The sequence below is a fragment of the Orycteropus afer genome, unplaced genomic scaffold (assembly GCF_000298275.1).
Source record: "Orycteropus afer afer isolate SDZICR_OR568_19922 unplaced genomic scaffold, OryAfe1.0 scaffold00975, whole genome shotgun sequence".
In the NCBI taxonomy this organism is placed as follows: Eukaryota; Metazoa; Chordata; class Mammalia; order Tubulidentata; family Orycteropodidae; genus Orycteropus; species Orycteropus afer.
In genome coordinates, this window is record NW_006922562.1 from 308,365 (window position 1) to 320,247 (window position 11,883).

Here is an 11,883-nt window from a genome sequence, read left to right on the forward strand (position 1 = left end):
CATTAATTTGAATAAGAGTCGTATTAACTGGTCTTCCTTGTAGGCGTATAGATATTATCTCCTATCACTGACAGGATTGTAAAAAGACTACTCATTCAAGTTTGGGGGCATGGAATTTAGCATAAGCACCTCCAGAATCTCATGTCCATGGGCTGCAAACAGCACTAGCCCAGAGTCCCTAAACGTCTTCCCCACAAAAACCTCCCCCAGTAAGACAGGCCATGTCTCCTTCTAACAGGGGACAAAGAACTTGAATACAAGATTGCAAGGAGAGAGAGAGAGAAAAAAAAAAAAGAGATGGCTGCCATCACCACACTAACATGGCAACACCAGGGGAATTCATTACTCAGCTTAGCCTAGTATCATGCCCAATAAGTATTAATCCTCTACACCAAAAACCTTCACTTCAAACCCCCGTTCTACATGACTAATACAGGTCGGCATTTTGCTTTCTGGAACATGGAGTCTAGCCAAACCAGGCTGACAGCCATAAGAAGGAAACCTAAGAACTGAAGACAGAAAAACACATTAGCCAAAAAAACCACAAATTGCTGTGCTGAGAAAGGCCTCTTGTTCTCATCTTAAACAGAAGACAAAACTCCAAACAGGAGGGGGATCAAAACCTTCCCCTGATGTCAAACAAACATTAGTAGAATCAGACTGTTAAAGACAGTTACAATGGACTGTTAAATCCATTCCAAATCATTCATGTTACAGAACAGAAAAATAACATACCCAGGGTCACACAGAGTTTGGCTGGGCCTGGGCAAGAAAATCCACTACCACTGAGGTCATTCTGACTCATAGCAACCCTATAGAACAGAGTAGAACTGCTCCCTAGGGTTCCAAGGCTGTAAATCTTTACAGAAGCAGATTTCCTCATCTTCCTCCTGTGGAGTGGCTAGTGGGTTCAAATCACTGACTTTTTGGGTAACAGCCAAATACTTTAACCACTACACCACCAGAGTTCCTTCCTGGGCAAGAAGCTGTCTGGTTTTCTCTGGACCTTCTAATGGCCTAAACCAAAGACCAAACTCATTGCTGTCGAGTCAGATCTGACTCACAGCAACCCCTCCTTGGGTTTCTGAGGCAGTATCACTACAGAAGTAGATTGTCCAATTTTACTTCCAAGGAGTGACTGGTGAGTTTGAACCACCAGCCTTCTGGTTAGCCTTAGTCACTATGCCACCAGAGCCTAATCGCTGCTAAATACCAACGTCCAAGCCCCAGTTCTCTCCCAAAGCTCCACACCCATATAGCCTACCATGTCTTTGACACCTCCTCTTGGCAATCCCAAAGCTCAAAGTCCAACTTCCAGCACTGAATTCATGATCACTCCACAACACTAGCTTCTCTTCTATAGCCCTCCCCCCCACATCAACAGATGGCATCGCCGCTCATCAGGTCCGTGACTCAGAGACTGAGGGACTGTGTCTAGTGTTTGAATTTCAGCCTTGCCTCTATCTTGCTGTGACCTTGGGCAAATTAAATAATGTTTTCAACCTCAGCTTTTAGCCTTTGAAAAAATATAGTAGCGGTAATTACTTCATGAGATAACTGTGTTGAAAGAGGTCAGTGTACAAAGTGCTAAGAAGACAGAAGGAGCCTTTGTACACGCAGCTCCCCCTGCTGAGTCATTATCTTCTTGCCTGCTCCCTCCCATTCCCATCTCCTCGCCTTGCTACCTGTGTGTCCTTCTTGTTGCAACTCAAATGTTGCAACCCTCTAGGAGCGTTCCTTGATCACCCCCTGCCTGTCATGGCTAGGTAATGCTCCTCACCTAAACTTTTTACCCTCAAAGCATAGGGTTATTTCTATTCACATAACCTATCAGGATAATATATGTACTTTACGATCATTTGGTTCATGACTACCTCTTCCAGTAGCCTGTTCATGATGGCAGGAAATGAGAATGCCTGGCACTACTTAATATCTTAACATATTTGTATGCAAATAATGCATACTAGGTTTTTGGGTTTTTTTTTTTTAACCAACTGTGCAACTTCCCCACCCCCAAATGTGCATGTTATTGTTGTAAGTGTTGTATGTGTGGATGTGTTACTTACGTAGGTACATTATTTGGAAAAATTACAGTATTTACTAACTATTAGTTGAGGGAAGGGCTCAAGAATTGTGCTTATTAGCAGAAAGAGTGACCTAGAGATTAGAAGAGAAATCACAGGGCATCAAATCCAGGGAGAGCTCATAACCATCCAATACAAGGGGCTAGGGAGAAAGGACCCAAGGAGCCCAGCCTACTGCTGAAGAGTTCAAGTTGTCCTGTTTGACCACCACTGTATCCATTAAGAATTTGGTCTCCACAGCACCTGAAGCCTTTCTGCAGGAACGTGCATAGCTATACCCGGGAAATTCTGGGGTTGAACTCTACCCACTCTGATACCTTTTTAACATAATCATCATTCCATAATGGGTGTGATTCTCGTGTTTAATGACACATTTTTGTACCACTGGATCTCTAAACCCAGCCAACTACTACATCCGGGGCTCAGCTGAAGAAACAGCTGTCTGCTACAACTTGAGGGTAAAACTGAGCTGGGCTGGACCTAGGAGAGAATGGCATCTTGGTTTTCCAATGTGGTACCAGTAACGGATTTTCAAAAGTATTTTTTAAATATCCAATTTTTATTTCTAGAACCTAGCCTCTCTGAGAGAGAATATGAAAGAGTTACTTCTGCCTTTGAAATGCTTACAACATAATTGGAGGTAAAACACAAAGATGGTTAAGTATCCACTAAATGAGTGATAATAAAGAAGAAGGCAGAGACAAGATGGACTGTTTTGGAAAAAATACAGCTTAGCTCCCTTGTAGGAGGTGCCTAAAGGTTAGGGAGCTGAAGATGGAAGGGCATCTAGGACACAACAAAGACCAACAACCAGCCGGGTATATTCTAGAGACACTGAGAAGGGGTAGAAACACACAGAAAAGATTTAGGGACACATATAAGCGATACCTCAAGGAGTGTGCTATTTGCATGGGAGGATGGCAATTTTATATCTTCCTTACAATAAAAGAGCATCCATCCCAAAGCTATGTCTCCAAAGTTCAAAATGTATCTCTACTTTCCTACTGGCATAAAACCCATGACATCACTTACCCGGATAAGAGAAGCCTGAAGACGTGGGGGCTTGGCTCCAGAGCCCCCCAGCGAGGTTCCTTCTGGTTGGACAAGGGACTGCCTGGCTTCATAAGGAGCTAAAAGAGGAAGAGGGAAAGTTAGCATGGTATCCAAAAATTCTATGCAGAAATGATGACTTCAAACTCAAACTGATACAGCATCTGCACCTTAGGGAAGAATGTGAAAAGGAATTCAAGTATATGCTCAGAGGGCTACCTAGGACAGGTAAATCTTGATGTGTTTGGGCATAACTTCAACAATCTAAGGACATTCATGATAAGACAATAAGACAGTCACATTGGATTAAGATTAGGAATAAGACCATATGATCCAGCAATCTCACTACTAGATATATGTGGTAGTTAAGGTTGTACATCAACTTGGCTGAGCCTGGCTGAGTGGCTGGGTAGCTGGATGTCATTACTCCCCGTGGTGAGATTGGTAATAAACTCCATAGTGGAATCTACCGGAGCAGCTCAGTAGCTGCTTTAGGGATGTGGGCTGTTTCCAGCACATAAGAAGTAACTTTGAGGAATGTCTCTAGTTTATGGCACAGTTGGACTTGTGCATGTACCCGTGTCATTGTTCAGCAGCCTGCCATGCCCTGCCAATCTTGGGATTTTCAATGGACTTCAATCAATGGCCTGCCATGTGGTTTGGTAATATCGGGACTGTGTCCTTTCACTTGTTGACCTTGGATTTGCCAGCCTCAGCAGCCAGCAGCTGCCTGAGTGAAGAAAAGCCTCCAGCTTCAGTAGGCCAGGAACAAGAGGCAGAGCTAAAGCCCAAGGTTGAGGGGCCTTCACCCAACCCCTAGAGCCTGACACTTTGAACTCAGACTTCCAGCCATCCATTTGTGGTATTTTCTGTTAGAACAGCACGGAGTAACCAAACCAGTATATATCCTAGAAAAATAAGAGCCATGACACCAACAGATATATGTACACCCATGTTAATCATAGCACTATGCACAACAGCAAAAAGACAGAAACAATCAAAGTGTCCATCAATGGATGAATGGATCAACAAACTATGGAACATGCACACAACGGAATATTATGCAACGTTAAAGAATTATGATGAATCTCATAACATAGATGAACCTGGAGGATGTTATACTGAGTGAAATTAGTTAACCACAAAAAGACAAATATTGTATCAGACCATTACTATAAAAAGTCAAGAAAAGGTTTACTCACAGAAAGAAACATTCTTTGAAGGTTACCAAGGGTGGAAAGGGAGGAGAGGGTAAATCACTAACTAGAGGGTTCACACGTATTAACTTGAGCAAAAGAAAAGGCAATAAACAATACTGCACACAATGATCAAGGCAAAGGAAGACAATGTGAGGAACAAGAGTTAAAGGCAACATACAACACTACAGCACACAAAACCCTGCAGTAACAATAACAATAATCTATGAGTGGATACATTGATAGACATGCAAGCTGAAGAGGAGAGGGAATGTGAATAGGTCCACATCTATGAATGTCTATAGGTTTGAGAGACTATATTTCTACATATGTATTTGGATTTACTGCAAATATATGAATATAGTAGAACATATAGGGGCAAAGTTACGAAAACTTCTTTGCCATAAACAAACACCCCAAGGGAATGAGTCACTGGGCCTGGGGGCTCAGGACCATCATCTAGGGGGACATCAAAGTCAACTGGCCTAGCATAGTCCACAAAGACAACATTCTACAACCTACTTTGGTGAATACTGACTGGGGTCTTTAAAAAGCTCACAAGCGGCCATCTAAGATACAACTATTGATTCCTCTCTGTCTGGAGCAAACAGTGAAGAAAATCAAAGACACAAAGAAACAATTAATTCAAAGGACAAATGGACCTCTTGAACCAAAGCTTCTAGACAAGCCTGAGACCAGAACTAGATGGTACCTGGCTACCACTGCTGACCACTCTGAAAGGGATTACATAGGAGGTCCACGACAGAGTGGGGAAAATAGCGTGGAACGAAACTCAAAATCATTTAAAAAAAAAAAAAAGGACCAGGCTTAGTGATCTGCCAGAGACTGGTGGAATCCCCGAGATTATGGTCCTTAGACACCCTTCAGGCCTGGAACTGAACTTGCCCTATGGCTCAACTTAAAACCAAATAACAGAGAGGCTTATAAGGTGAACAGTAACACCAGGGAAGTACGCACTCCTTAGAACAATCAACCAAATGAGATGAAAAGGCCACCATTGGCCCAGGGACAAAGTTCAGAAGGCAGGAAGAAACAGAAAAGAAGGATGAATGGAAACTGGAAACACAGGGAGGACGTGAGAAGAGTGCTATTACATTGTGGGAATTGCAATCAATGCCTCAAATTAAAATGTGTATGAACTGTTAAAGGGAAAACCAAAGTGCTCAGTATATGTTCACCCCAATCACAATGAAAAAGAAAAAAAAAATTAGAACTAAGCTGTGAGGGTGGAATGGTGAGAAACTAAATTGGGACAGAGAACAAGAGCAGTGCCGTGTTCAAAGTATTCAGATTCTAAATGGAAGGTAAGTTCCATATACACCTACCTGCCTTGAAGACATTCATTCATCATGCATCCCCCCCAAAATAAGAAAATTATGTGGTCTTTGAACACTAAGAATCAACGAAATTGTTTATTTGTGGAAAAAATGAATGGCACTTGTATTCAAATAGAAGACCCTGCCTTCTTTTCCTTATGGGACAGAACATAAAAATAAGTTCAGGAAGGAATAAATGTATTTTACATTTATTATTTTTCTATTCAATAAGCTATTTAAAAATAATTTTAGTACCTTTAAAAATTGTTTAAGTAACCAAGTTTTTAAAAAAGCCACCCAAACATTTCTTTACTCCTTTTCTCCTCTGGAACACTTAATTATGACCTTGTAAATATAGGAGGGAAACAGTTACACATACCAAGTAGTACAGAACCTCAGCAGAGAGAGGAAATTACCACCCGGTTAAAACCACTTCTGATATTTGGGGGTCAGCAATTCAAGTTTCTGAAAGCATATAAATCAATCCAATGTTCTCCCTCTGTAGCATAGTGACATATAAAATTGGGTAGCAGGCAGAGCAGCCTTCTACAGTGTCACGTTTAATGTCATTTCATCTTTTTAAAATTAAGAAAGTACAACAATAGCTCATCAAGAAGAACTTACCACTCCTGAACTCATATCTGCTTTTTTCATTTTGTCCAAGCAGGGGGAACACATCATTAAAACCTCAAAATCATTTCCCGGTAAAGCATTAAGTGGATTTTCAGAACCTGCTATGTCTGGATTTAAAAAGATAAAAACAGCAAAAGAAACACTACAGAAAACACCTAATCCACATCTTTAAAAATAAGTCTCACAAAACTATTGTAGGATAAGGTAACAGTGGATACATGACATTAAGCATTTGTCAAACCCATAGGATTATACACCAGAAAGAGCGAACTCTAAAGTGAACTATGGATTTTACTTAGTAGTAATGCATCCCTATTGGTTCATCCATTGTAACAAATGGACCAAAAGAATGCAACATGTTTAACAGGAGAAACTGTGCCTGGATAGAAGGGGCCTATGGGAACTCTCTGGACGTTCTACACAACTCTTCTATATGTGTAAAAGTGTTGTAAAAAAAATGTATTTTTAAATAATTCTTTAAATGTCACAAAAAAAAGTAAGTTTCAGCTGGTTGGCAGGCACTTTCTTCTAAGAAATAGGATTTCTTAAATCATTCATTTTCATGGAACACCAAATTAATCCCTTAATACTGCAGCATGTCTGGGATGCTCCCTGGGAAGCTGATCCCACGTGCCTCTGGTTCCCATAAGAGGCAAGAAGTTGGGGGGGGGGGTGCAGGGAACACTGCTGGAAAGGTAGACAAAAGTAATTGATTTGGGTGAAGGGAAAGGCAATATACCAAAAGTGAGTGACCAACACAATAACACTAAGGAAAAGGAAGACACAAGAGAGGTGCATAAGAGGTACAGACAACAAAGATAAACCCTCTTACATACACAACACTGTGTTATCAGTGACAACAAACACTAATCTATGGGTAAATAGATGGGTAGACAGGCTGAACGACCAGGTATGTCTAGGCAAAAGGGACTATACTCATGAGATGATATTTCTACATATGTATTTATATATGCTGTAAGAATGTCCACATAATTAGAACTAACAGGGGCAAAGTTATGATAACTTCTTAGGCACAGTCAACCACCCTAACGGAGCAAGTTGTTGGACCTGTGAGCTCACGACCATGGTTACCAGGGATATCAAGCTCCACTGGCATAACACATAACACAAAAACACTGTTCTACATCCTACTTTGGTGACTAGTAACTAGGGTCTTAAAAGCTTGCAAGCGGCCACTGAGATGAAACAATGGGTCTCTCCTTGTCCAGAGCAAAGAAGAATGAAGAAAACCAAAGACACATGGAAACAATTACTCCAAAGGACTAGTGGACCATGAGAACTTCGGCCTATATGACCACGAGACCAGAAGAACTAGATGGTGCCTGGCTACCACTGTCAACCACTTGAAAAGGGATCGGTGCAGGAGATCCTGGATAGAGTGGAAGAACAATGTGGAACAAAACTCAAAATCATTATTATTTTTTTTTTTTAAAAAAAAAGACCAGGTTTACTGGTCTGATAGAGCCTAGTGAGACCCCCAAGACTATGGCCCCTAGTTACCGTTCAGGTCTGGAACTGAACTCACTCCCGTGGCTTCCACCCAAACAACAGACAGGCTTATAGGGTGAACATTTACATCAGATAGATACATTTCCTGGAGTGATCAGTCATGGGAGAACAGAAGGGCAGTATTTGCACAGGGAAATAGCTCAGGGGGCAGGAATGCATAGGAAAGAAGGACACAGGGAAGAGGTGTAGGAAGAGAGCTGTTACATTGTAGAGAATTGCAGTCAATGTCATGAAACAAAATGTGTATGGAAAATGAACTTGCTCTGTCAACTTTCACCCAAATCACAATAAAAATAATATTAACAATAATAAAAGAGGCAAGAGGCTTCTCCCTGTGCAAATACTGCCCTTTTGTTCTCCCATAACTGCTCCAGGAAATTTATCTACCTGATATAAATGTTCACCCTATGAGCCTGTCTATTGTTTGGGTGGAAGCCACAGGAGTGAGTTCAATTCCTGCCCAGGAGAAGCAGTGTAGGAGGAAGCTACTGGGCCCAAAGCTCCAGTCCCTCACCTACAAGGCCCTTCCCTTGGACAAGACAGACCTATGTCATTAGTGAAGTTTGAAAGAATGCTCAGCTGTGTGCAGTCACTCATGGAGAGGCCAAGCCTTCATGACAAATATTCTCTTCCTAGCCCTGAGGGAAGCATGAGTTGGCCCAGCCTGCCTCAGACTGGAAAGGTGAGTTTATGAAGCCCACCTGGTCACAGCTCTAAGCTATGTGCTCCAATCAGCTATATCACAAATAATGTCGACATTCTGGCCATCATCGATCTGATTCCTGTCTCATTTCTCAATTGCATCTCAACTCAGAGGTAAAAAGGTAGGCATTTTTTATTGCTTCTACTCATTTTCCTCCCAAATCAAATGTAAACCGTGTAATTCAGTGCAAAACAAATAATTCCTGGCTCTCTTTACAAGAGACTGAAGAAGGAACTAAAACTACCATCTTTCTCCCAGGGGAAGAGTGTAAACAAGCCTAAAGATTTAATCACTGTCAAGTTCAGCATAACTGCAATGAAGACTCCACATTTACAATCAACCAAATGAATGATATCCAGGTCACTTTCAAGAATACTTAAGAGCTTCAAGAATAAAACTGGCACCAGAGTCTAACAGCACAAAACAGATTAATAGGGACTGTTTTGAGCACCTGCCAGGAACTGCACTTTCTGTAACCTCTCTCATTTGATCCACAGATCAAACCTCTGAGGCAGAGATTATCCCATTTCCCACATAATGGAAACTGAGGCTCAGAGAAATGGAATATCCATAGTCACACAGGATAGATGGAGGCAGACAGAAATGAGACATTTACATCCACATTTACATTCACAGCCCATGCTCTTAAGTGAGTAGATACCAGCTAGAATCGAAGCCTCAGAATAAGATGTATAATAAAAAGCAGAATAAGTCTATTGGTTTTGACATAAGATGTGAAATACCAGGAAAAAAACAGCTGAGAACAATGCAAGCAGTTGCCTTGAGGGATCAGATACAGGTTACAGAGCCGTAAAGGAAAGAGAGCAGTAGTTTTGACCACAGGCATTATAGCGCCATTTAACAATATGCATGTACTACTGTGACTTAAGAATTCTTTTTCATAATATGTACAGCAGCATCTGCCTCTGAGGGTTATGGTAAGAACAAAACAATGCACATCAAGAGACCTGTACACAATGCTTGGTACAGACGTTTGACTCAATAAACATCAAGGATAGCTACCACCAAGCAGGTAAAATCGGCAGGTACTTTACAAGCGATGCTAAAGAAAGGCTCTAAATGAGAGACTGGTCCGAAGAAACTCAGTCTGGTATCAAAACATACCCACACATGCCTCACGGCTCAGGAATCATGGCAGAATCTGAGACAGGGAAACGATCCCCCCCAAAAAAATGTGCTTCTGAAAAATTAGGCCAGCAGAAAAACTCCTTTCTGAAAAGGCATAAATTAAGAGTAACTTCAGAATGTTTAGGAGGATGCTTAGTGAGAATCACTAAGTCACAAGAGAGTTTTAGACGGGCTAATATAGGTCAAGAGGGAAATGGAGTATGGAAATTGAAAAGAAGAAGATGTGTTTGACAGAGGTTGCTGTCAGGGTGAAAGCAAGAGAAAAGAGTTAAGAAATGGATGCAATAACGAACATGGAAGCCTTAAGAAAAACTGAGTTCTGCAAACATAGGGCGTGAGAGAAGGAAGGCATGCAGGCTTTGCTAACTTCTTAACCTAAAGATGTGTGACAGGAAAAAAAGCAGACAGCTTCAGAAAATCCTTTGGGCAAAATCCACAGACATTACAAAAATACGAAGGAACAGGCATCAAAGTGAAGAGACAGAAAAGCCCTCCCTTCCTCTGATTTTGATAGTGGGAGAAGTCTATAAACCTTGCTTTGTGAATGACGTTCTCCCAGCTACAGGACCTAACAGCCTCCTAACCAATGGCTGGACCAAAAAAACCCCAAGTCCTTGAGAAACAGGAGACCATTCACTCTGACTCCTCCCTACGGGTATGCTGCACAAAGGAGAACCCTCTGGAAGTGCAATTCGTCAACTTAGATCTACAAGTAGGAGAATAACCAGGAAGGGGGAACAGGGCCTAGGAAGCAACGTTTCAATGATGGAGGAGTAAGGACAGTAAGAGGCCACTTTAGAACTGACAGAATGATTAACGTTAAAAACACTAGAAGAAAAAAATAAAATAAAAACCATGGCAAGTATCAAATGCTGGCAAGGAGTAAGTGAACTCTCGTAGACTGCCAATGGTGTGGTCAGCCACTTTCTCCAACCTTTTGGCAGTCTCTTATATACCTACCGTAAGACCCAGCAATTTCTCATCTAGGTACCAGAAAAATGACAGCATATGTCCCCAAAAAGACACACACATGAATGTTCATAGCATCTTTATTCCTAACATCTGGGGTAAAACCCCGATGTCCATCAAGAAGAGAATGAATCATCAAACTGTAGTCCACTCATACAAAGGAATATTACTGAGTCATAAAAAGAAGCAAACCATTGGCATGCTCAACAGTATGTATGGATTTCAAACATGCTGAGGGAAAGGCAGCAGACACACAAAAGCATAGCCATAGTATATGATTCTATCTATTGACAAGAAGTTCTAGAAGAGGCCAAACTAACCTATGGTGATAAAAATAACAATGTTTGCATAAGGATGGGGATGAGGGGCTTGTCTAGGCTTGATTGGGCTGGTGACCACATGGAGGTATCCATGTAAAACTCAAACGAAAAATTTAAAATGTGTTTATCTTATCATATGTAAACTTTATTGTACTAAAATCAAAGAACTGAGGCATGGCCGACTTTGACATAGGCTAATAAGACTCAAGAAAGATGCAGATAAGAGTCAAGAAAGATATTTTCTGGCAGTACAATTTGGAGTGGGATGAGGAGAGAAATGGGCTGTGAAGTAGAGCAAGATAAGTACTTTAAGGAATATTTCAAAAAAAAATAGGGGAAAGCTTGGGGATAGGCTGACCCAGTGGAACAAAAAAATGCATCACTTGTGAATTAAAAAATTTAGCCATAAGATTCCAACTTCCAAGCCCAAATAATATTAGAAAACCTGAAAATCTCCACTAGAATTCTAAAAATAGGGAAGTGAGGCAGGGGTGACTATGAGAGAAAAATAACTCTCAACGCAGTTAAGTTTCAAATACCAATGTGACTTTCAAGATGTAGGAGAGTGATTTTTGGTCACTGTCTCTTAACATCATCTTGCATTTGCCTAAGACTTAATTTCCAAACAGATTTTATATTCATATTCCCACTTAATCCTCAGAACACCCTTCTAGAATACTATTATCTCCACTTTAAAATAGAAGTGACCATTAGAAATTCAGACCAGAATTTCAAATTGTCATGGAATCCAGACTTTCTGGAGCCCTGGAAGCTGGATGAATCTCTGAAACTATTGCCCTGAGATAATCTTTAAACCTTAAACCAAATATATCCCCAAAAGTTCTTTTAAAACAGAATAACTTTTAATAGTTTGTATAAGGAGCTCTCATGGCATAGTGGATAAGGCATTTG

The 11,883-nt window shown here is 41.0% G+C and overlaps 1 protein-coding gene across 1 annotated transcript in view; it reads right to left on the reverse strand.

Annotated features, from left to right (window-relative positions):
- REPS2 (RALBP1 associated Eps domain containing 2) overlaps positions 1-11,883 on the reverse strand; it is a 171,719-nt gene that overhangs the window by 141,325 nt on the left and 18,511 nt on the right. The window contains 1 exon segment of the mRNA XM_042783369.1: positions 3,117-3,214. Coding sequence (XP_042639303.1) covers positions 3,117-3,214 — 98 coding nt within the window.